The sequence below is a fragment of the Pseudonaja textilis genome, chromosome 2 (genome assembly GCF_049901715.1).
Source record: "Pseudonaja textilis isolate UNSWEBS1 chromosome 2, rPseTex1.2, whole genome shotgun sequence".
Taxonomy (NCBI): Eukaryota; Metazoa; Chordata; class Lepidosauria; order Squamata; family Elapidae; genus Pseudonaja; species Pseudonaja textilis.
Window position 1 is genome coordinate 143,027,811 of NC_141991.1, and position 26,012 is coordinate 143,053,822.

Genomic DNA, 26,012 nt, shown 5'->3' on the forward strand with positions numbered 1-26,012 from the left:
AAGCATGTTAGAGTATGTGGAAAGATACTCATTGTAGCATCTTCCTTGTATGAATAATTTATATATTTTTTATTTCCTGAAAATTCTCTAGTTCATAATTCAGAATATAATTCCTCCGGCAACAGAATAATAACAAAAACATTTTCCATGGTCTGTCTTCTCTCTTTACTACTTGTTTATTGCACCATGAGGGCATATTTCTTTTCTTCCACAGTTACTTGCAATTTAATCCTATTATGCAAGTATTAGGAAAATTGGCTCTTATTTCTTCCTTATGTCTATTAAAGTTCTCCAAGACTGAAGTAATTTGACATGATTTGACAGGACTCTTGGTCCAAGTTAATACGACAGTTCTGCAGTGCCATTGTTTTTTTTCCCCAGTGTGGTTCTTTGCCTTTGACAACTGTATGGGTGTACTTCTTATTCTTTTCTAGGCCCCTACACATTTAGTATCGGTGACACCTCCAACTTTTCAGACTATGTACGTGGCGGCATTGTTACCCAGGTCAAAATGCCAAAGAAGATTAGCTTTGTAAGTGTCTTTTCTGACAGGTTCTGCATTTTTATTATTATTATTATTTTTTGCTGGGCAAATTCCCATGGTTCCCAGAAATGTTCTGCCATTAGAACAGTCTGGCACCCTTTAATCTGCTTGTGCCTGTTCTTGTGTGGTATGTCAGCACCGGCTTGGAAATAAGCAACTTGCTTGCCAGAGAAGGGTAGCTATGAAGGCATTGCTGCCATTTTCAATTTCCCATTATTTTTCTTTCAGAAATCTCTGCGCACTTCTTTGCCAGAGCCAGAGTTCGTCATCACTGACTTTGGCAAGTTTGATCGGCCAGGCCAGCTGCATTTGGGATTTCAAGCCCTGCATGAGTTTCACAAGAAGCATGGCCATTTTCCCAGGCCTCGTAATCAGGTAGGCTATTCCGGTTCCACTTTTCTTTTTCTAGTTTGCAAGTTAAGATTTTTTTTCCCCCCAGTAACAGTTCATATCAACCACAGAATATAAAGGTACTGTTGCAAGCCAAATCACCAATCAAAGAATAATGTTTGGAATACTGGGGTAAATCTTGTACAGAGTTGCTCACATTCCTTTTCTTAAATCTGCTTGAATATGTTACATTAAATACGATGCATTTTTGTTGAGGGACTGCTAGTTGTGGAAAGTGATCATTTTATATACTTTTATGCTTAAGGCATTTTTTAATGATTATTTCACACAGACTACATTTAGTGCAGGTTACATTTATTATTTTGGTGAAAACAAGTCCACAGCTTTCCTTAGCCTTTATCTGACTTCTTTCATTCTTCCTCAGGCAGACGCTAGTGAGGTGCTATCTTTAGTGAAGGATCTTAATGAGCAAGCAGTGCCCGCACTTAAGCAAGAACATTTGAATGAGGACATCATCAAGGAAATGGCTTTCCAAGCCTCTGGAGATCTGGCACCTGTCAATGCCTTCATTGGAGGCCTAGCTGCACAAGAGGTTATGAAGGTACAATATTTGAAAAACTTGGCAGATAAAAAGCATTCCATTTAGTCCATGTTTCCCTTAATAAGCAGCTTTGGACTTGGTAAACAAATCCTCTGTAATAATGTGATGGTGTATAATGCCAGTTTATTCCTGAAATTGGCTTTTTCAGGCAGAACCAAACAGTATCAAAAAGAGGTTCTTTTCTGTTTCTCTGTTTTAAGGCCTGTTCAGGTAAATTCATGCCTATCATCCAGTGGCTGTATTTTGATGCATTGGAGTGCTTGCCTGAAGAAAATAAGGATAGTTTGACTGAGGAAAATTGCAGCCCTGTGAGTAATTAATATAAGCATAAGATGTATGCTGGGAATGACAAAAAAAGTACTACTCTGTTAATGCCTTATTTTATTGCAACAGAGAGTCTGAAGTCAACACCTCTTTTTCTTTTTCCCAATCCTTCCTCATTTCTCTTCCTCCCCCACACTGCTTTCCTATTTACTTTCGTATTTTGTATCTTATTTTATCTTATAACTCAATAAAATGTTAAATGGGGGAAAAAAGCACTACTTAAAATGGCTGGGGAAATAATTTGTAAGTTAGGAGGCTTATATATTAAGCCTAGGGCCAAAAAATTTGAGTGGTTTTAATTGCTTATACTAAATTTGATGGAGTATATTACCGTACAATATATTCTTTCCCATGAATTCTCTGGTATGCAATTGAAGTAGCATGTAATAGCAGGAATAGCCTCATATTGAAATTATTCATTTATATGAAAACAGCATTGGGAATTTGAAACTTTTGAAGTAGTATATAAACAAAATGTAGTATTCTGTATTTATAGTAATAAAGAAATTATGATTATTGATGATGATTATTCATTAGCAGGAATAGGGAAATGGGGAAATTCCATACTTTGGAGAACAGGTACAAACTGGTTGTCTCTTTTCCCCCCCTGTCTTGATAGAAACATTGCCGATATGATGGACAGATTGCTGTGTTTGGCAATGAATTACAGGTTAAACTGAGCCAACAAAAATACTTTCTGGTGAGTCCTTACATGATTTTTCAGTTTCTTGGTATATCCATCCAAGCAACTTGCTGACATATTTTTCCCTCTCTCTTAGGTTGGTGCTGGTGCCATTGGCTGTGAATTGCTGAAGAACTTTGCTATGATTGGTCTGGGATGCGGACAAGGGGGAGATGTGGCTGTGACTGACATGGACACTATTGAGAAGTCCAATCTCAACCGGCAATTCCTCTTCCGACCTTGGGATGTTACGGTCAGTTCCATTAAGTATCAGGAGTGCAATTTCTGGGGTTACAGAAGGGTCAGCCGTAGGACTTTCAATGAAAAATTGTCATGATTTGCCTTGGGAGTTTGGAGGAGATTTAACAGTTGGCTTTGGCAAATTTAAGGGCCAGAAACCTGTGATTTTGTGATCCGTTGTGAATACTGTGTTTGCTTTTTATTTTTAGTTATTCTTAATAGGGATAATTTTGGAAGCTGTAATGTGAAGTTTCTATACTCAGAGTAAGACTTAATGTTTCAATCTATCTAGAAAATGAAATCTGATACAGCAGCAGCTGCTGTAAAAGAAATGAACCCAAGCATTCACATCACAAGCCACCAAGATCGTGTAGGCCCAGACACTGAACGGATATATGATGATGACTTCTTTGAGAATCTTGATGGGGTGGCAAATGCACTGGACAATGTAGATGCAAGTAGGTATCTGCATATGGTTTTCGTACTCCTCTTAATGTTAGAAACAAATCCAGTGAGAGAAGTATAACAGATTAATGTAGTGAAGCTTTATGCCATTGTGTTTACAATGTTAGAAGAATAGGCAAGAATGTGACCAGCTCCAATGACTTTTGAAAGACTGCCAAAGGTTCAGACTGAATCAATCCAAATCATTACCAACATTATCTCCAATTTTTTAAATTTAAAAAATGAATTGGTTTTAAGTGACTGAAGATAAGATTCATCTGCCTCTCTGGAGCATAAGTGCTCCCACAGCAAGTACAATAGTTATGCAAATGAAATATTAAGAGTGTTCTTGCTTCAAACACTGAAAATATAATTGATCCAATTTGAGACTTTTAACTTCCAGAGCTATCCTGACTGGCAATCGTTCACAATTTTCTTGTATAATTGTCTTTAGGGATGTACATGGATCGTCGCTGTGTCTACTACCGCAAGCCCCTGCTGGAATCAGGGACACTGGGGACCAAAGGGAACATCCAGGTGGTGATCCCATTCTTAACAGAATCATATAGCTCTAGCCAAGATCCACCTGAAAAATCTATCCCTATCTGTACGCTGAAGAACTTTCCTAATGCTATCGAGCACACTTTACAGGTGAGATTCCAGCATTACAAACATTTGATAGCAAAAATACAGTAACTGGTTTTCTTTGTAGTTGGAAGGTGATAATTAGAGTGTGATAGAGATGCTTTTCGGTCAAATAGTCTTGCTGTTGACGTGGTCAAGGAGCTGTTTTTCAGTATGTTGCCTGTGGCTCTTGCTTCCTCTCTCTATAGGGAGCAAACTGAATCTCCTGTTCACCTTGTTAGCAGGTCCAGCTGACTTCTATGTATCGACTATTGTGTGATACTTTATTTTGTATCATTTTGTTTAGTGCAAGACAGACAAAATACTGTTACAAACATCAGCACAGGGTACCAGTTGGTTTAAATCCTGTGTCAAGGTTGGAACTCTTGTTGTTTTATTTTCCAGTGGGCCCGTGATGAATTTGAAGGCCTTTTCAAGCAGCCTGCAGAAAATGTCAACCAGTATATCACGTAAGTACTATACCAAAATCGGCTAAAGGTGGTTAAATTGTCATTATAAATACTAAAACTCCATTCATCAGTAGGTTTGGCACTTTCTGATCTCTAATGAAGCAAACTGATTCAGAATGATGAAAATATGCATGTTAATGCTTGCAGTTTCTATTAGCCTCAGGGAAAATCACTGAACCAGTTCTCATTTCTCTCCAGAGACGCCAAATTCATGGAGCGGACCCAAAAGTTGCCTGGCACTCAACCTTTAGAGGTTTTGGAAGCTGTATTCAAAAGCTTAGTGACTGACCGTCCTAAATCCTGGGCTGACTGTGTGGCCTGGGCATGTAATCATTGGCATACCCAGTATAGCAATAATATTCGTCAATTGCTACACAATTTCCCCCCAAATCAGGTGAGTTGGAAAGGATTCCTGTGTCATGGCCTCAGTCTGTCTTTATAATGGTAAAAATGGGATATTTTGCTCCGTTGTCCTTTTAATGCTATTTCCATTTTTTTTTTTTTCAGAAAACTAATTCAGGAACCCTCTTCTGGTCGGGTCCAAAGCGATGTCCTCATCCACTCACCTTTGATGTCAAAAATGTAAGCATTGTAATCTGCTTGAAAATTGAAAAAAATACTAATTAGATGATAGGTGATAGAAGAAAGATTCCTATTTTGGTCTGCTGCCTTTACAAAATGCAGTATTGGCATATATACAGGTAATCCTTGAGTTAATGACGATTGTTCGGCACCTGTTTGAAATTATAGTAGCAAGGGACTTTGTAAGACACATGAGCAATCTTTAAAGGTCACACGATCAAGATTTGGGTGTCCACAAAGGCACTTCAACTCCCCCCCCCCAATCAATGTCTTTTGGGGGCCACTGCACTCCATGGCCCTTATTGCACTAACTGTCTTTTACCATCTTTTTTGCTCCTTACTGCTGATGAAGCATGCATGCCTGGTCTGGTCCTTTTCAAGGCACCTGCTAGCCAGATGGGACTTTCTCCCCAGCTCACACACGGCAGTTTCCTACCAGGAACTGGGGGGGAAATGGCCTCATGTGACCTTGCAGAAGGTCAGAGCAGGCGTGCTTCATCATCATTGGGGCAAAAAGATGGCAAAGGTCAGCTGGGGTGATGGCGGAATGCAGACCAACAGGGTTCTGGGAGTGCAGGGCAGCAAAGGTGGTTGGACCGAGGCAGCTGGAGGCTTCCTAGATAGCAGTTTCACATAGTGATATTGGGCTGGACTTTGTACTGCAAAGGGCTTTGCTTTGCACTGGAGCTCAATGTTTCTTATAGCTCCAGACCTGCAGCGTGGCAAGCAGGCCCAGAGCCATGTGGTTCAGGGTCTACTTGCTGTTCTACAAAGCAAAAGATTTACAGTGGCCACAAGGCATAGATGGGGAGAAGAAGGTTCAGGGCTAAAAGAAACCAAGCCCACAGTGGCTTGGCTTGGGATGGGTACTCACTTAACGACAGTTGTTGATTAACAATGGAAATGGGAAGCGTTGGGATTGCTATTGCTAAGCAATTATTGCAGTGACATTGTCAGCTGCCACCTGTTCTTGCTTGCGCTTTGCTGCTGCTATGCAGAGACCGACTGCCATGAATTGTGGGGAGCGGGAGTGATGGGGAATGCTTCGGGGAAACAAAAGTAGGTGTTGTATCTCCTCCGAGACACTGCCTCAAGGTCACCCAGCTGGAAGAAGGAAGGGGCTGCATACGGAACTATGCTTGACCGTTAGGAAAACATCTTGCCTGAACCAAATTGGTTGGTTGAGGGGAATGAGAGAGAGTTAAAGGAGGGAAAGTAGAACTTAGGGATTTTGGTGGATGATTTTCATTTCTAGCTTTGCAATACTGCAATACACTTGATCCCTAAGTGAACTATCTCTCTCTCAGCAAATGGAGCCAAGGATCATTTCTATTTAGAGATTTGAGTTACGGCAGGTCTGACACCTATGATGTCATGATTTATGACTGTATTGCTTAGTGACAAAAATACTGATCCTAAATATGGTTGTAAATCAAGGGCTATCTGTATTTAAATATAGATCTTTTTTTACATAAAGCTATAAAAATAGAAGCATGGTTAGAAAGAGGAAATGTGGCTTACAGTTTATCCATTTGGAAAATGTGTAGACTGCCAACTGATGAATTAGTGCAATTTTCAGTGAGAAGCAGATATATTTTTTGCTAATTGGGATAATCAGAAGTTTAAAATTACCATTATCAGGAAGCTTGTGATCACTCCCAGAGAGATATAGGGGATAAAAGAAAAGTTGTGCAAAATAATTTATGAATGGTTTTGCTCAAGTTCTGATTATTATACACTGCTCAAAAAAATAAAAGGAACACAAAAATAAAACATCCTAGATCTGAATGAATGAAATATTCTTATTAAATACTTGGTTCATTACATAGTTGAATGGGCTGACAACAAAAAACACAAAAAATATCAATGGAAATCAAATTTAGCAACCCATGGAGGTCTGGATTTGGAGTTATACTCAAACTTAAAGTGGAAAAAAACACTACGGGCTGATCCAACTTAGATGTAATGTCCTTAAAACAAGTCAAAATGAGGCTCAGTAGTGTGTGTGGCCTCCACATGCCTGTATGACCTCCCTACAATGCCTGGGCATGCTCCTGGTGAGGTGGCGGATGGTCTCCTGAGGGATCTCCTCCCACACCTGGACTAAAGCATCCCCCAACTCCTGGACAGTCTGTGGTGCAACGTGGCGTTGGTAGAAGGAGCGAGACATGATGTCCCAGATGTGCTCAGTTGGATTCAGGTCTGGGGAACGGGAGGGCCAGTCCATAGCATCAATGCCTTCATCTTGCAGGAACTGCTGACACACTCCAGCCACATGAGGTCTAGCATTGTCTTGCATTAGGAGGAACCCAGGGCCAACCACACCAGCATATGGTCTCAAGGGGTCTGAGGATCTCATCTTGGTACCTAATGGCAGTCGGGCTACCTCTGGCGAGCACATGGAGGGCAGATTGCATAGGAACTGAGAAGTGGTCTGTGGTCACCACCTGCAGAACCACTCCTTCATTGGGGATGTCTTGCTAACTGCCTGTGCTTTCTACCTGTTGTCTATTCCATTTGCACAACAGCATGTGAAATTGATTGTCAATCAGTGTTGCAACCTAAGTGGACAGTTTGATTTCACAGAAGTGTGACTGACTTGGAGTTACATTGTGTTGTTTAAGTGTTCCCTTTATTTTTTTGAGCAGTGTATTTAGAAATGAGAATGATTCCTCTTATCTTGTTTTAGTTTAAAGGCACTGTGATAGATCACCAGCATTTAATTTGGATTTTTTGCTTCATCTGTCTTATTATTACAGCTTCAAAGGAATAGATTGTTGATAGAAAAAAAGCTTAATGGCACTTCAACTGTTACTACTGAGTAAGCTATGGAGTACAAGACAATGGGTGAAACCTAGGGGTGATATAAGTAAGCTGGAGTAGATACTCTTCAGTTTTTCTTGTGTGTAAAATTTACATCTATGGATTCATTTTAGTTAGTCAGTTCACATAGAAGCTGGTTGCTGAAGTAGAATTTCATCTGGTCATGTGTAGAATGTTTAGTTAAAAAGGCTGCATTCAGAAAAAATTGTCAATCTGACTCAACTAATGTTACCTCCACAGCCTTTGCACATGGATTATGTAGTGGCAGCTGCAAACTTGTTTGCCCAAACATATGGCATCACTGGCACTAGAGACAGAGAAGCTATTGTGGAGCTGCTGTGCCAGGTGCAAGTTCCTGAATTCACTCCCAAGTCTGGTGTTCGAATCCATATCTCTGATCAGGAGCTACAGAATGCCAGTGCTTCAGTTGGTAAGAACTGGGAATGAGATGAGTCTGCCAAAGGCAAGATTTTAACTGAAAAGCAAAGAATGCCAGGCTTTGAGTGAGAATAAGTCTTCTCTCTGAATAATTTTGATTCTATTGAATGGAAGGCCCAGTTGCTTCTTTAAGTTTTGCTATCTCTCACAATTTCACAATCCATATTTTGATTTACTGTTTCATTTCTGGAGCAATTCTTGTGCTGCTTGCAGAATTACTATAAGATTTTAATACTTTTTTAAAAAAAAATGCTGTTCAGGGATTTATGGCAGAGTCTGGCAACTAAACAAGTTTACAGCTTTGAGATTGCAATGCACAGCTTAGAGCAGAAAACGTTTTAGGTTGACATGCATTGTAGCAGTCTTTTCTGACATTTATGCATTTATTTTTCTTAGATGATAGCCGGTTAGAAGAGCTAAAATCTTCACTTCCGAGTCCTCAGCAACTTCATGACTTCAGGATGTTTCCAATTGATTTTGAAAAAGTAAGCATTTTTAAATGAATAAATCGGTATTTAACTATAATCTGACATACAAATCATACCAGAAATGATCTCTGTAGTTCAGTTTTGAAGCCATGGGTAAGCTTCTGGTTTAGCTAGCAAGCTGTTTCACTGGGCAAGTCCCAAAGCCAAAAACATGCTGAGGACCATGACATTGCTGGTTGTAATTATCACCTTATTTGTACTAAATTTCAGGATGATGACACAAATTTCCATATGGACTTTATTGTTGCTGCTTCTAACTTGCGAGCCGAAAATTATGATATTCCTCCTGCTGACCGGCATAAGGTAAACTTACTGTGATGGGTAAAGATTGTGTACAGTAGAATGTATTAGGGGTGTGACTATACTTCAGCCACAGCTATGGAAGATCACTTGGGTGATTTTGAACCGATCACTCTTTTTTAGCTTGATCTACCTCACCTGCCTGAAAAGCTGGGGAGAGGAAAAACTGCAGAAACTTCATTGAACTCCTAAAGTAAAAATTAAAAAGCTCCTTTGTCTTCTCTTTTCAGAGCAAGCTGATTGCAGGAAAAATTATACCTGCAATTGCCACGACGACTGCAGCTGTAGTAGGCTTGGTTTGTTTAGAACTATACAAAGTAATACAGGGCCACAAGCGACTTGAATCTTACAAGAATGGTTTCCTTAACCTGGCATTGCCTTTTTTTGGCTTCTCTGAGCCTATTTGTTGCCCAAAGAACAAGGTGAGCAGGGTGGCTTTTTTCACACACACATATTAGTCGTCCTTTGTTTACACAAGTGGCCTCTGGTACTAAATGGAAAAATAATCTCTTCAACTTGGATTTGATAGTCCCTTTTTTTGAATACCATGCAAAGAATATTACTAAAGCTCGTCAAATTTTTTCCTTCATTTTTTGGCAAGTTTTGCCAAATGAGACATATTTCTCTAGCAACTTAAGGTAGAGAAAGGAAAAGGAATGCATGCTGAAGTTTCTTGGAAGTTTATGTAAATCAACCTTTCTAAGAGGTTCATGCAACTGCCTCTTCCATTTCTTTTGTTTGTGTACTTGTTTTATTTTCATTATCTCCATCTGTTAAGGGAAAATATTTCTGTCTGTTTTTTCTGTTCGTTATTTGGATAGAGATATAGAAATCAAAAGAGTGGCTCTTAAGATCTTTCCCATGTCCTCACATATTAGAAATTATGAATAACTATGATGACTTGCCTTCTTATATCAAGTAAATGAGCATGAATTATGCTTTTGTCTTTGTTGCGTTTTTTATTGAGCATTAACTGTAGTAACCAACACTGATATTCCGTTTTTTTCTTCAGTACTATAATACTGAATGGACTTTATGGGACCGCTTTGAGGTGCAGGGTATCCAGCCTGATGGACAGGAGATGACACTCCGTGAGTTCCTGGCTTATTTCAAGGTAAGCCTTGAGTGTGTCCTGGTCTACATTTGCTACAATATATTAATGGCTTCAGAAGAGGCGTGCGAATGGACATGAAAAACTTTTCAGTAAAGAACCATTTTTTTCTTTCCTTCCCTCATGTAGAAAGAGTACAAGCTGGAGATAACAATGCTGTCCCAAGGAGTCTCTATGCTTTACTCATTTTTTATGCAGCCAGCCAAGCTGAAGGAACGCCATGATCAGCCGTATGTATTGTTTTAAGAGAGTGAGCAAGGGCACTGGTTACTTAAATTGAATCTGCATCTGCCTGACAGCTGTCCTTTTCCTCTCCTCCCAGGATGACTGAGATTGTCACCAGAGTTTCCAAGAAGAAGATTGGGCGTCATGTGAAAGCCTTGGTCTTTGAATTGTGCTGCAATGATGACAGTGGTGAAGACACAGAGGTGCCGTATGTGCGCTACACCATCCGCTAGCAGCCCCCTTGCTAGCATTGCCCACTTGCCTGCCACGGACTGTTAGTGTGGAGGAGGATCTGCCTCCCTCCCTCACATGTCACGGTTAAAGTGACTCAAAACATGAAATAACTTTTGTAATCTTTTAGGATTTTTTTTTTCGTGTCCATCAGGGCCTGGGATATTCTCCACTCCTGCGGCTGCTCCCTCTTATTCTTAGCCCGTGCAGTTATGTCATGTTATTGAGGCGCCTTAACACCCATTTTGTCCTTTCCTGTTAATGTTAGTCGTGTTGTGTTTTGATTCCTTGACCACCACCTCTCCTTCATCCCTATTCTCACTTGTAAGGAAAGCTGCTCTCCTTTCTCATCCTGAGGAAGTGGCTAGTAAGAGGAAATGCCCCTTTGTTGTATTCTGAGAACTTGCCCGGGCTGGCTTTGCGGGGGAGAGGGAGAGGATACGAGTGGGTAGAAAGTATTGGTCAGAACTGATAAGAGAAGTAAATGAGTCAATAAACATTTGCAAAAGCCAGTGGTCCTTTATTGTTCAAGTGGAATGGGGTGAGTTGCTATGTACATAACATAAAACTTCATCCCAGTTCAAATTCTTTGCATTCCTGGTATGCTAGCAAATTCTTAATTTATCTTGATTTATATAGCATATTTTTTTTGAAAGCCATTTGTTTCCACGATAATCAGGTGTTTAATGCTATGAAAAATTTTCCTCTAATCCTCTGCTGTGAATTTTTTTGTTATCTTGCTGCTCATTTTGTTTGTGACAACTGGAAAAATACAGTGACAACCATACTGTCTATCCTTAACTCCTTATGAAATTAGATGCATGTATGCAGACTAGGCTGGAGGCAGCTGCACTCCTTTATGTCCATGCACTGGTTCTATATATTGGCTAAGATCCTAATTTAGTCAGTCATCATTTATCAGTTCTTTGTTATGTGGCTATATGAAAAGGCTGTTCCATTATTTGTTTCTAATTTTTCTTAGATTGGCATCCATTGAAGGTTAGAGCTCTAGAGGGATGAATGATTATAAATCTCCTTGTTTACAAAGAAATATTATTTTGACCACTTTGGTGATAATAGTTTACAAACTTCTGTGAGCTTTACAGCATACCTTTAGTCTAGATTTTGAATTTTTGAATTCATTTTGGATGGGTCATAAATAAGGAGTCTCTATTTTCAGAAATTGGGTAGCATTTTAATTTATTTTTACTTTTCTACAATATATAAACAGATATGCATACTAATGTAGTTTAAGTAACTGCTGTAGTAAAGATGCTCCTCAATATGACCTTGAAAGCCATTTTTTCAGGGTATATTTAAGCTTAATATGCATGCAATTCTTGTTTAGAGTTGCAGCTCTAGTTAATAAATTGAAATGTGAAAGCTGTACAGCTTTCGTACTACAATCAGGTAAAACCATTGTGACATTGTCTTTAGAAGTCTTATAGATGATAATTGAACTTCGGATTTATTCACATATTTTTACAACTTATTAATTCAGTGAGTTATTCTGCTCTTTCAGTGGCACAACTGATGAGTTTGCAACATGTTAAACCAGCTTGGTTAATTATAATTTATTGAACCGCAGATGGCAGTCTTCATATAACACGTTTGTAAAATTATAGTTTACAAGCTGGATTCACTTCATGCATGCCAGAACCAAACCGTCCACAGGATGGTTTATCTAGTAAGTTTATAAGGAATTTCAGTTACATACTTTAGCAAATGCATTTGTGAGAAAACATCAATTTTGTTTCCCAAATGGATTTTCACAGAATCTTGGGAAGGGTTGGTTATATGGAAGGATTTTAACAGAGTGATGAACTCATTTTCCAACTACTACTTCACTGTCTTTCTCATCCCAGAAAGAAACTTACAGAATTTGCCACTTCGATCAAAATGACATTGATTTCAAAGGTGGTAGTTACTGTCATTCAAAGATGTGAAAGGAATTGCACTTCATTTCTGTTGCACCAGTTCTATAAACGTCCTATGTTACTGCAGAGAATATTATCATCTTGATAGTTTTTATAAACTCTGATACTGCTTTCCTAAAATCACATGTAGTAATTGAATTGGGGCTTAATTTTTAAAGTAAGGTTCAAGATATCAGTTGTTCCAATCCTTGTGCAAGAGACAAACATTTTTAAAAATTGCTATGAGGAAAAAAAAAGTTCAAATGTACAACAACTTCACTTTAAATTTTGTAAACCAATGTGTGGGGAAACAGCCTACCTTTTTTCGATTGCAAACAATAGCATGTTAGGATCAATGGACATTAAGAGTGTACCAACATCCAAATATGGATTAAAATGTTAGATTAAATTTAAACTGCTTCTATACACAAGATGCAATTGTTTAATTTTAAGGCTCCTTCTGGCTATCATGTTCATTATTTTTGCCTATATATTTCTATATAATATTGGACTATTGGCTGCCAGAAATTCCTAGCTTTAGCTTTTAGCATCTCTGCAAGTCTTAGACCTGTATGAAGTTTAATTCTTCCATCTTTAGTGTGAGGTGTATACATACATTGGGCCTGAATAACTTTTCTGCATTCCCGGAATGTTCGGAAACCACAACTCTTCCCTATAAATGTGTTGCAATTGCAATCTCAAAGCATACCCTAAGAATTGCAATTCAGTTTCAACTTACGGATGTTTTGGTAAGGTTGCAAACAGGTGCAGCCTGTAAAGTATGCATGCCTGTGTACCGGCACTAAAACGCTCAGATATGTCTACTTCACCTCATCCTTCCACCACCACAAATCAAATCACAACACTCTGATTCTTCTAATTCAAGTTTGATCAATGCTACTTATGAAATCAGTTTGGATATTCCTCGAAAGCGAACCTTCCGCATCCCAGTTCCCCAAAAGACCTCATACAGCTGATACAGACATCAGGCAGAATCTGTTCGCAGTTTTTCCATTGGCCTCTGGGGGCGCGAGTGAGAAACTTCCAAAATGGCTGCCACAGAAAATCACTTTGTCTTGGGAGAGCCTCAACTCGGCGGGAAATAAGCTCCATGCGTTGGTTGGGAGAAGCCTGTTCGCAAGGGTTAAAGGGGCGGAGCTTGCCGGGAAAACCATTGGTTTGTGCTGATCCTATTGGGGTGGGTGTGGCGTCCAACTTAAACCCGCCCTTGCTGGGAAATGACTTGGAGAACTTTCTTCATGCGCCCTTATTGGCCGCGAACACATGACCAATGACAACCAAGTCTAGGAAAGGAGTGGCCCGCCTTCCGTGTGTAGTTGGACACTTTTACTTAATCCAGGCATGATTGGTCTAGCTCCATTGCCTATCAGACTGTTCCGGAGGTTGGCTGGCGATTGGTCGTCGGATTCCATCATTCCGGAATCGGACAGCGCCCGATGACACGATCAAACACAAGTTGGAGAGCATAGTGCTTTCCCATTGCTTACCCTCTATTGTCAATCTGAAGATGGGGCGGACTCGGCCCTCTTTTATATGACGGCAGCGCTCCAAGAAGTTTGTATAGGGTTATGCAATAGGGTGGAGTTTCTTGTCAATCACGAAGTGGGAGGGGTTTGTAAGGGGCAGCTGTGGAGAGTGCGGGCGTCGGCGGTCAGGGGAGGCGGGCGGAGCCGGCAGTCGGGTGAAACCGAACCGGTAAGATGGCAATTCGTGAGAGATTGGATTTTTAAAAAAGTCTGGGATACTTTTGTTTTTCCAAGGATGCGAACATTTTAGAAGTTTTTTTTTGGGGGGGAAGGGGGGTTGTTTTCAAAGTTAAAGGGTTGAAGCTTTTTTTTAAAAAAAACTATTGGGGTAAAGTTGGATGCGGGGTGGGAAGGAATCGAAGAGGTGCCTGGGACGCATGCGCGAAGTGAGAAGACAGTTGGCGGTGGGGCGGCTTGTGCCTCCCTCCCAACCGATGTGGGGTGGCGGTGGGGGAATTGGAGGGATTTTGATTGGCTGGGGAGGGTGTCCGTTACGAAGTCGGGGGTCCCTCGCGCTCGCACAGCTTAGTTGTGTAGCTTTGGGGCGGGGGTAGCATGTGAAGGGGAAAAAAAGAAAGTCCAACCAACACACCCGCTTGGTTTCCGGCTCGATTAGAAAATCTCCATTTTACACGATAAAAGTGGTTAAAGGCGCTCTGGGAATTCCCTTCGAGGAGAGCTGGAAAGCCAGCCGCCTGGTTTTGTGTGGGTTTTTTCCCCCTCCCGGCTCTGCGTTTCTTTCCTCGGCTGTTGAAGTTTGAAGTGACTTCGGATGACAGACCCAACCACTTGTTTGTACCTAATCTTTGTGTAGGCTTTTGGCGCTGCTTCTTGGCGGCCACAGATTTGCATGATGTAGGACTGTAGTGAAAATGATCAAAGAGGTGGACGATTTAATTGCTCCATGTTAATTTATCCCGATCACAAAGGGAAAAGTTTGTACATCACAGTTTTACTGATAAAATAGGAAGCCCTGGGAACTTTGCAAAACTCATTTCCGCTTTCTTGTTAAAAATCAAATCCCCCAAAATATATGCAATGTTTTCTTGTCCTAAGAAAAGTGAAAGGTAAAATGTGCAGGTTTTTATCTCTGTTTGGATAATAAATAAAATTGTAAACACAAAACTTTACCACTTACACATCTTTGTTTTGGCTAGTTGAAAATCACAGAACATCATCACAAATATTGTGGTAAATTAAAAGTAATTCAACTTGATCTGTTGGCTAAGCTACATCTGTAAATATGAAGGATAATTTGAGAAAACACACGTTATTACAGTAATTCTAGAGTAATTACAATTGTACAGTAAGTTTCAGCCATGCTATGTACAAGTACTGTCCGATTTTGGAGTCAAATTTAATTTTAAGTTGAATTTTGTGAAATAAGCTGTAGAAATTTGGAAATGTGCTGCATATACTGCAGTACTTTATTTCTCTAATCAGTCTTCTTTGAGCTACATATAAGTTGAAAGTTTTCAGGAATTAAAATTTGGTTTTGTATGCTTGTGTCTTGAATATTTATGTATATTTGCAGATACTTGCATCATGTATTATGAGCATTATTATGCTGTTGGTAGATTGGTAAACTTTTGTATTTGCTCTTAATACTGTTCCCTGTGTATGGATCTTGTCTTTTATAACAAGCCTATAACAATTCCCGCTTAAGCAATATCTGTAAGAAAATTCAGTGTGCAAGGTTCTGTTTTCCCAAACTTCTGCTTTTCCCATCTTTGTTTTCTTTAAGTCAGAGGTGGGCAAAAGTCAGTCAGGATCTGGTAACTTTCTGGAAGATTTGTGGAAGAGTAGGCTAGCAAAGAATTGATTTAATTATTTAAACATTCCAGAAAAACTGCCTGTTCTAAATTGCACTAGAAATAGTTTAATTTTGAAATAAAAATACACTAGCACGTTTAAAAACTTGAGTGCAAACTTATTTTGAAAGTGAAAATGGATTCCTCAGCTCAGCATGTGCTTGGAGGAATCTACAGTTGTATTGAATTTCTTGAGGAATTGTTTTTATTTACTCAGTTTGTTTCAAAAGCAATTTCAGTTTCAATTTATTACAGCCATTATTCAGCAAAAGCAATAAACTAAATAGATTCTATCGATTTAAATGAGAGGAGGATTATGTGATACTTTTCTCATAGTGTTTATGTCAATTACTTATCCACTATTCTGGCTAGAACCAATGATAAATTGAAATTCAACAGTAAGCTCAGGCTGCAAGTTGTTAAATCCTACTCATTTTCTCTTAATATTCTTTACTAAACTTTCACCTACAGTATTCTTTATTTGTGTAATACAGGGACAATAACTGGATTGCACAACATTATCTCAACCTTATCTCCTATGTGTTCTTCAAATATGGGAATATTTGTATCCAGCAATTTATTGTTGATTTCCTAGTTCTAGAGACAAATGTATAAAAGAATTAAAATAAACAATTTTCATACATTGGACACCATGCTTTATCAAATATGAATAGTATTATTTTTGATAAGATTGTGTATGAGAATAAATAGAAACAAAATGCTGTCAAGCCCCAAACACTGAGTTACTACAGTTCATTGTGAGCTATCTAAAACTCTTTCTGCAGGTGAATTGTTACTGTAAGTAAGCCCTCTTGAATGGTGTGTTGAATATTTAAGCTTAGATCACTGGAATGATGCTCAGTATAGGTTCCAAAGGTGCTTTTCAAAAGGCAACTGGACTTCATTGATTTCTTTTCCCTTGAAAATGTTTCACTTCTCATCCATGAAACTTCTTCAATTTTGGATAAAAAGCAAAACATTTTCAAGGGAAAAAGCCCAAGAAAATCCAGTTGCCTCTTTAAAAACAACTTTGAGACAACCATGACCTGGATGATTGAGAATCTCCATAGACCTTTCATCGTAGGGTAAAGGGACACTATCTGTGGCTCTTTTTTAAAAAAAATTATAAGTAATCTAAGAAAGGAGATTCCATTATAGTGAAAGAGTAAAGGCCAGCTGATCAGAGTGTTTAAATAGAATTATTCTGGGGAGGCAACCTAAATTCTGTATAGTTGAATTTTGGGGCTGGTTTTGGTAACTAAAAATAGGCAATATTTTTAGTGCTCTCACCCTGCGCTTCTAAATTAAATCATAATAAAATTGTTTGCCAACTTGCTGAGTCACTTGAGGATGTTGCCTCTAATCATATACTAGATGAGAACAACATAGCTTAATTTTAGAGTTTGTTAATTGTGTTTGATGATTGCAGTCTAGCATCGAGGAGAGGTTAACACTGATTGCTCTTATGGAGGATTCTTTAGCAGTATGAGCTCTTTTCAGGATTCATGTGGAATTGAATTTGATCAGTTCTGGCCTTAAAAATTTTTAACAAGCATTTAGTGTACCTGTTGGTCAAGAAAATTGTATTCTCTTTCCATCTGAATACATGAGAAAAGGTTGTTTAGAACATCGGTCGCGAACTGGTAGGCTGCAGCCCACTGGTGGTCCTGGAGAAAATTTGGGTGGTCTGCAGAGATGTCACCCCAAAGCACCCCCCAAAGCAATTAATCCAGGCTGAGCAGGAACACAAGGCTGTGCTGCCCACATGGCCCTTGGGAACCCTCCCCACCCACTCATTTTTCCTTTTTCCAACCATCAGCTGTTCTGCTGTGCAGGGAGATTTAGATTAGCTAGAAAGCAGGAAATCGTTGGATTCCTTGCTTTCTAGTTAATCTTTAGATGAGCTGAATTTTACTTAGAATTGAAGCAGTGTAGACTGAGCTAGCTGATGGCAGAAAGATAGATCTCTGAATGAATCTGTGATTCTGTGAGCAACTCAATCTGCCCGCCTGCTTTGCCTGATTTTTGGGTAAAAGTTGCTCTTTTTTTCATAAAAAATCTATTTATATAAATATTTATAATATTTACAAGCCATGCCCAGCCAGTCACATGACCACCAAGCCATACCCACAAATTAGGCCACGCCCACAGAACCGGTTAGTGGTCCCTGGGATTTAAAATTATGAGTTTGGTGGTCCCTGAGGTCCAAAAGGTTGGCAACCCCTGGTTTAGAATACCAGATATTGGTGTAACTTTCCTAGCTTTAAATGTTTATCCTCACATCCAAAGCATTTACTCACTGTTCAGTTCCTCTCTTAGTAACCTTGAGGTATGTTATAAAAACATTCTCATCTTTAAAAACATTGCAAGTTTTCAGCAACATTAGACTTGGCAGTGCCAGATTTCAGAAGTGGGCAAATAAATTTTTTTCCTCCCCCCCCCCCAAAAAAAACTTCTGTTTTGGATCTAATGAGTCAGACTCTAGAAAATACCAATTAATTCATTCAGTTCTTTTTCATAAGCATTGTTAATATGACATTTACTAGTGTTGTGTATTACTTTATTAATTTGCATTTTTAATGCAAATTAAATTTTAAATACACTTTTAAAATTATGGATAGTAAACACTATTTCAGTCTTATTGTAAATCAAGGTGTGTCCCTCTGGTTATGGCTGAGTTGCAATAGGTATCAGTCATGGCCAATAGTTAGTTATGCAGGTGGTCCTTGACTTACTATTGAAATGGGGACAAGAATTTCCATTGCTAAGCAAAGCGGGTGTTAAATAAGTCATGCCCGATTTTACAACTTTTTTTGCCATGATTAAATGAGTCACTGCTGTTAAGTAACTCACATGGTTGTTAAAATGAATCCAGCTTCCCTCATAACTTCGCTATCAGAAGGCTGCCGGGAAGGTCGCAAATGGTGATCATATGAGCACAGGATGCTGCAACTGTTGTAAATAATGTTGGTTGTCAAGCACCAACATTTGGATCACTTGACCATGGGGGGTATTGTGATAGTATTAAGTGCAAGGACCAATCCTAAATCACTTTTTTCATTGCTGTTTTAACTTCAAGGAGTTACTAAATGAATGATACAACCTGTATCTGATTGGATTTGTACAACATCTTATGTTGTATAGTTGTGCTTGTGACATATGCTGATCACAGGTACACAAAACCACATTTCCTCAGGCATCATTGAACTCCAGGTTTCCAAGGATAGACTGTTTTTTAAGTTAAGTAACAATAGTTATATGAAAGCAGATGCACAAAGTTAGAGTATATATAATGGCTAATCTGCTTCACCCATCCCACTAAACCATGGTTTGTTTAATCATGCTTTTAAATAAGTCACTATTGGCTGGGTTTGCATAATATATGCTATAAATACTTTATACATAAATCATTTTATGGTTAAAGTCTTGCCAGTGTCTAAGAACACAAATATCATGACATCGATTGCCAGTAAGCTTGCAGGGCCAATTCTGATACTGGTTTATTATATTTGTTGGCTTTGTATGGCAGCCTTATTATCAAGCCTTCTTGGGATCTAGTAGTCAGAGCCTGGGTAAAACTATATCTGCTGGTCTAGTCCAGTCATTTAGAGGAAGTGTGTTGACAGTATATGCCCATAGAAGAAATTTATGGGACTGGTTTAGGCAGCAGGTCTTCTCTGTAATAAATATCAACTTTCCTCCTGAAAGTATATTCAGTTCCTGTTCTTTTATAATCTTCCAAAGTAAATTAAAATGAAATTATTTCATTTCAATGTGCTTTTGGCTCCAATGAGTGATTGGCAGTGGTACCTATTAGAGATATATACTTGGAATTTTATTTCCATGTTGTAAGTTGGGTTATATACAGAGGTGATATTCAGCTGGTTCTGACCAGTCCTCATGGACAGGTAGGGAAAATTTTGACTGGTTCGGAGAACCGGTAGAGAAAATTTTGACTGGCCCCATCCACCCGCCTCTGCTCATCTCTCCTATATTCTGTTTATTAGCTCAGCTGATTCACGCGGCAGAGCTGATTGCCGTGCCTCAGTTGATCTAAAAAACAGAACAGCTCACCAGGGAAGGGCTTTGAGCCCTGCGTGGGTACGGTTCGCGCGTTTGGCATGCGCGCGTGATAGGCGCTCCTGCACAGCTTACAAGCCTTGATTCAGAGCATGGAGTTTGAGCACTGCGAATGCGTCGGTGAAGCAAGCACCGAACCTGTAGGAAAAAAATTTGAAACACACCATTGGTTATATATTTACATGTTGCCCAGAATCCTTAAAGATAGGGATGATTCTAAAAATTTATTTAAATTTTTATAAAGATAGATAGATTCAAAGCATACATTTCAGATACCATGTGTTTTCACAGACATCAAAAATAAAAAGGCTAAAAATGGGGTTTTGACCATTTTGAAAAATATAAGTCTCCTTGCTTACTGATAGTATTTGGGACTGAAACTCCATTGCTAACCAGTATGGTCATAAAGCATGATGTCACATGACTGAACTACTAATCAAGGCAGTTCCAGCAGACCTAGTTAGGTGAATCCTGCACAGTATCTACACTATCTTCATATATTTGCCATTTTCAATCTCCTACCAGCGCTTCCCCATTGACTTTGTTTGTTGACTGTGGGACATTACAATGTCATAATAGTAATCCAGTTAGCAAGCGTCTGCATCATGATTGGGTGACCACAGGGACGCTGCAATGGCTGAAAGTACTAAGGATGATCTTAATTTCCCTCGCTCAGTGACAGTGTAACTTTGAATGGTCAGTGAACAAATGGTCATTAAATGAGGAGTGCCCGTAACAGGAGAAGCAGAATGAAATAAGTTGCATAACTGTTACTCATACCCTTATGATCTCTCACTTGGACTACTGCCATGCAGCTTACATGAGGCTGGTCTTAAGCATTCAGAAGCCTCAATTGGTGCAGAATGTGGCAGCACAGGTAGTAAATAGTGCCAGTTATTCGGCACATGTAACACCACTATTCTGTAAGCTTCATTGGTTGTCAGAATGCTGCCTGATACAAGCCAAGGTACTGTTGTCACCTTTAAAGACCTTCTTATGTTTGGATCATGTTATTTGAGGGACTGTCTCTCCCCAGTTCTTTTGGATCAGAGAGGATGGGTGTGCTTTGGATCCCATCATCTTAGGAGCATTAGTAGGGCTTGCAAGGTGTACTGTACCTTTTTTGCCACAGATATTTCCCTTCTGCAGATCAGGATGAGCCCAATTCTGTTGGCCTTTCTCAAGCCATTAAAGACCTGACTCTGGGCTTGAGACCTTGGGTGTGTTCAAAGATCTGTTAGTGATTAATGTATGATATATTCTCAGCTGCTTTGTTTTTTTTATTTTTTGGATTATTGTAATAGTTTTTACTTTGTTCACTGCTTGAAGTCACTTGTTGAATTGGGCAGCCATATAAATGGAATGAATTAATAAATAAAGAATGGCTTATTGCAATAACTTTTTATTAAATAATAGTACAGATAGTCATCCGTTTACAATCACAATTGAGCCCAACATTTCTGTTGCTGAGTGAGACAGTTCTTCAACAAAAATAAAACTTGATTTTATTTATATGTGATTCTGGCTTAGTTGCATTCCTTAATCGGCCAATTCTATGTATTTTTGAAAAAATAAGGATTGTATCTTCCTGTTTATTTTAAGTAAGATGTGCCTGCCTGTTTTTTGTATCAATGTTCGTAGAAATTCTCCTTCTACAACCCTTCTTGTCACAGGAATGAATTCAGTCTTCAGACAATCTTACTCTTATACCATATCTCTTGAAACTATAATGTCAACCACAGTTCTTGAAATGTGTGGATTGATTTGGCTGTTCTCAGGTTGCAGTTGATGTTCTGGTTCCACAAATATCCAAGTAGTCCTTGACATATGACCAGAACTTCTGTTGATAAGCAAGGTGGTTGTTTTTCCTGTGCTTGATTTTATGACGTTTTTTTGTTCCTGCTGTAACTGTTGGTTAGAAACTGCCCAGAGTTTGATATGGGAGCTATATAAATGTTTTTAATAAATATGAGAATCCAAAAAGTTTGAAATAAAGTTTGTACTTGACTCCCTGTAGCATGATACGGTAGGTTTATTTTTAAGGTAAGGCCATCTGAAAATAAAATCTAGTGGGACAATATTTAACACTTATTAAAAAAAAAATACACCAAGAGCCATTCAATCAGTTGCTGAAAATTTTTCTTCTTTTAGTAGAGATGGCTGCCATACGCAAGAAACTTGTTATTGTGGGAGATGGAGCTTGTGGAAAGACCTGCCTCCTTATTGTCTTCAGCAAGGACCAATTCCCAGAAGTCTATGTCCCCACTGTTTTCGAGAACTATGTGGCTGACATTGAAGTGGATGGAAAACAGGTAATTTGCTGATTTTCAAAAATCTAATCCTATAGGAGTATGAAATTCAAAACACAGCTGATGGAAAGGGGTGATCATAAGATACATTTGTATTCTGCATATATGCAGAAGCAAAAATAAATTATTTAATTCTGCAGGGTATGTTTTGGAATGCATGAAATGTCTGCTGAAATGTGGTGTAAGTTATGAGTCTGCCTTTTATCTATTGCTTTGGGCACTGGACCAAGCAGTATGCACATCGGAGATTAAATATATTTTCTCTGTTCTGATTGGTTTATGCAATGTGATTGCCTTCTCCAGTTTGTTATATCTGCTTAAGAACAGGAATTAAAATCAGTGTGAAAGAATTGAAATACGGTAAAAATAAAATAGAGATCATTTTCTGGTTGAATTCAGTTAATGCTGTGTGCTTTGATTCTCGAGCAGTTTCACTGAACCATAAGGATGCAATGGTGTGACAAACTAGTTTATTTCAGAATGTACTCCATGTCTCTAAAGTTGCCAACTCTGTACTTGTACAGGTAGAACTTGCCCTGTGGGATACAGCTGGACAAGAAGACTATGACCGCCTGAGACCCCTGTCTTATCCAGATACAGATGTTATCCTCATGTGCTTCTCCATTGACAGCCCTGACAGTTTAGGTGAGTCTTTAATCTCCCATTTTGTACAGAATAAGAATATTTAGATTGGGAGGTGAGGCTGAGAATCCTATTCTTCTGAGTAGCGTGTTGAGAGCCACACTCCAAAATTTGGAGTCACAGAAAATGGTAGGTCAGACCAGGAAACCCTTCTCTTTTTATTTAATTAAAAATTGAGTACAGTTAATTTAATGGCCCCATGTATATACTGTATAATGTTTAGTTTGTTGGTTACACTAAACATTGTTTCATTTATCAAATATTTATATTTCAGAGGAAACTTTTGGAGAGCCTCTGCAGAGACTGCATTTAGGTTTTCAATGGATTGTTGTCCTAGGACCTCAGCTTGTCTATTCCTGGTACAGGGAAGAAAGTAGAGTCCACAGATTTAGTCTTTACCCTTTTTCTTCTTTTATCTGTTTAGAAATACTAATATATTTATGGTATCTATTCTTGAACAAAATTGTCAATGTGGTAGGATATGATTGTGCATTTTACCATATTTCTCCATAGCCATACTGTTACTTAAGTTGTAATTTCTTCCTTTTCTCAAGATTTCAGTATTGTTCCAGGAAGGGGAAAGATCTTTAAATTTCTTTGAAGCAGTAGTTAAACTGTAAATTCTTGTCAGAAATGGGGCAACTTTGGAATAAAAATGCTTTTCTATGTGTTATTAGTATAACTAAAATGTTTTCATATATTAATAGGACTAAAATACTTTGATCTTATTAAAGTCACAAGATTAGTGCAAGGTTACAGATAGTTGTAAATGGTTCACAAATTTTCTGTCACAGTTGTGATATTGTCTTGTAACCAAACTGCTCAGTGAATTGGAGCCTCTCATGTAAAGGTGTTAATTGACCTGTATTCTCTTCCTATACAGAAAACATCCCTGAGAAGTGGACTCCAGAAGTCAAGCACTTCTGTCCCAATGTGCCTATCATCCTGGTAGGAAACAAGAAGGATTTGCGTAATGATGAACATACACGTCGGGAGTTAGCCAAGATGAAGCAGGTGAAGTCAATAGTTCGACATCCCTTTCTGGATCTACTGTTATCATTAGAGTGGGAATGCTTTGGATTCTGTTAAGAGAAAAAAAATTCTAGAGATCCTTGTTGAAGATGAAAGTTACTTGTAGAAGCCCATAATTCTTATTGCTGGATTTTTACTTCTTGTTTCCTTCCTCAGTATGAAATCCAGGAGACTTCACTTGTCTTTTTCTCATTGTAGGAACCGGTGAAGCCAGAGGAGGGCAGAGATATGGCCAACAGGATTAGTGCTTTTGGCTACCTGGAATGTTCTGCCAAAACAAAGGATGGAGTCCGGGAAGTGTTTGAGATGGCAACCCGAGCTGCCCTACAAGCCAAACGTGGGCGCAAGAAGACCTCATGCCAATTGCTCTAAAACCTCCCCAGCCTGCCTTCCCTGCCTGCCAGCCAAGTCATTGAGCTGTTAGCTTCCAGGCTTTCCTCCCTTCTGAATACTGTGCTGAAGGCAGGACTGGCATGTCTCTTCAGAGGGGAATCCTGCTAGTGCTGGGCAGGGGTTCTTCTGGAGCATGGCAACTAACTATGGAGGTGGGTTTCTCAATCTGTCCCAGGCTGTTCCCATCACACTGCAGGGGTGGCATTTCCCCCCTTCCATTACAAAAGTCTGACCCTTCCACATAAGGTCAGAAGGTATTGGCCTTTGATGGGTCAGTGGGAGAGCTCCTTGTCCTTCTATGCCTGCTTGCTCATAGCAGTCTTGCCTCTTTCGTTAGTAGCCCATGGCACTACATGGTTCTTGGCAATTCTTTTAGAGAAGACTTCCTGCAAAGTGTGGAAGCTTCTTGCTTTAGCAATTTGAACATCCAGTCCCAGAGAGTTTCCCTTAGCATAAAAGGGACTGTTGATTTGTGAAACAAGTCAGTCACTTTGGGAGGTAGGGAATGCCTCCAGCACAGCAGTCAACAATTCACTTAGCACCTCCTACTTTGGCAGATACATTGATTCCTTCGTTGCCTTTTCTGCTGTTCAGGGTGAAGCAGACTTACTTTGGACCATGTCCCTTTCCTCAAAGAAAACAAAGACCAAAAAGCCATCTAATTTAAGATTTTATTTTGAGGGGTGCCTTATTAAAATGGCACAGGCTCCTCTACCTTTTTCTTCTACCCTGTACTCTGAATATTTCTTTTTAATAAAATATTTAATTTCCTGACAGGACAGCAGGGAGCTCTTTCTTTCAGTCTGCTCAGGAGATTGGGTCTTACAGCTTGGCCCCTTCTTTGCAACGTATCTACATTTGTAAGCAGAGGTGCTATGGGCCAGCTTTCTGGACCTCCTGTGGCTGAAATAGTCACTGCCACAGCTCCCAAGTGCAAAGGACCTAACTCTGTTGCTTCTGTCTCTTTGCTCTCATTCACTCCTGCTGCTGCTGCTCCTCTCTTCCTTTCCCCAACCCCACTCACTGCGTTGCCACCGGGATGTATGATTTTTGTGTTTAATTTGTATTCACATGTTTAAAAAGTGGTTGTTACTTTTCAAAATGTACTTGAAAGACAAATCTGTAATAAATTTGTAGCAATGTTTAGTATAAGCGAGGTTCCGCTTCTTGCCTCTTTACACATGTGTTGCTTGAAAGGGAGCCCTTCGCTCTGTAGCCAAGAAAGATGAAATTTGCTAGGACAGAGTCACAAGATATTTCTCACTAGAGGGTACATTTCGAGAAAATCAAGTGAATGGCACGGAGTAATTTATGTCCACCCTGAAGACAGTCAAAGAGCACTTCTTATCCTGGCTATTAGAAATAGGGTAAATATTTAAAAATGACATACTGGAACATGTGAAAATCCAGTCAGAAGCACCATTTGTCTTGGATTCTGGCCACAAACAATCCTGATAACCACATCTTTTCCTGAGTCCATATAGTTTCACTAATGTACATAAAAGCACCTGTCCTTTTAAGTGGGTGGATATGAGTGAAGAGTGACAGTCTAAACAAAATCATTTTTTCATGATTAGGTTTTAAATGGTATTGATTCTTAGATCTGTGATTTGGAACATCTTATTTGCTGGAAACCATAGTTTGTTACAAAAGAAATAATGATGGAAATGGTTTGTATCATGTGTTAAGCAACTGGGATGTTCTGGTTTTGAGCCATTTGTTCTCAATCTACATATACCTTCCCCAACCACTGCCCTTATTAAAGAGAAATTGGTTCAAGGGAACACAGTTATATGCTATTTGA

General features: G+C 39.2%; 2 protein-coding genes across 7 annotated transcripts in view; both read left to right on the top strand.

Annotated features, from left to right (window-relative positions):
- UBA1 (ubiquitin like modifier activating enzyme 1) overlaps positions 1–10,990 on the top strand; it is a 51,221-nt gene extending 40,231 nt beyond the window's left edge. For all 3 annotated transcript variants that reach the window (XM_087925581.1, XM_026711489.2, XM_087925582.1), the window contains exons 9-26: positions 435–532; positions 773–919; positions 1,320–1,496; positions 1,697–1,804; positions 2,440–2,520; positions 2,600–2,755; positions 3,035–3,200; positions 3,641–3,837; positions 4,216–4,280; positions 4,479–4,674; positions 4,788–4,862; positions 7,926–8,115; positions 8,520–8,608; positions 8,822–8,914; positions 9,142–9,333; positions 9,924–10,025; positions 10,152–10,252; positions 10,345–10,990. In XM_087925581.1, coding sequence (XP_087781707.1) covers positions 435–532; positions 773–919; positions 1,320–1,496; positions 1,697–1,804; positions 2,440–2,520; positions 2,600–2,755; positions 3,035–3,200; positions 3,641–3,837; positions 4,216–4,280; positions 4,479–4,674; positions 4,788–4,862; positions 7,926–8,115; positions 8,520–8,608; positions 8,822–8,914; positions 9,142–9,333; positions 9,924–10,025; positions 10,152–10,252; positions 10,345–10,480 — 2,369 coding nt within the window. In that variant the 3' untranslated portion in view covers positions 10,481–10,990. The remainder of the gene's footprint in view (positions 1–434; positions 533–772; positions 920–1,319; positions 1,497–1,696; positions 1,805–2,439; positions 2,521–2,599; positions 2,756–3,034; positions 3,201–3,640; positions 3,838–4,215; positions 4,281–4,478; positions 4,675–4,787; positions 4,863–7,925; positions 8,116–8,519; positions 8,609–8,821; positions 8,915–9,141; positions 9,334–9,923; positions 10,026–10,151; positions 10,253–10,344) is intronic.
- Positions 10,991–13,738: 2,748 nt separating this feature from the next.
- On the top strand, positions 13,739–25,360 carry LOC113443339 (transforming protein RhoA-like). Of its 4 annotated transcripts, none has more exons than XM_087925583.1 (5): positions 13,739–13,969; positions 21,984–22,144; positions 22,666–22,786; positions 23,667–23,797; positions 24,014–25,360. In XM_087925583.1, the coding sequence occupies exons 2-5, from the start codon at positions 21,989–21,991 to the stop codon at positions 24,185–24,187; spliced, it is 582 nt and encodes a 193-aa protein (XP_087781709.1). In that variant the 5' UTR covers positions 13,739–13,969; positions 21,984–21,988; the 3' UTR covers positions 24,188–25,360. The 4 variants fall into 4 exon arrangements, with proteins under 4 accessions (XP_087781709.1, XP_087781710.1, XP_026567276.1 ...); XM_087925584.1 differs by having other exon boundaries at positions 13,789–13,969; positions 21,987–22,144; XM_026711491.2 differs by lacking the exon at positions 13,739–13,969 and adding an exon at positions 14,044–14,110.
- Positions 25,361–26,012: the final 652 nt, after the last annotated feature.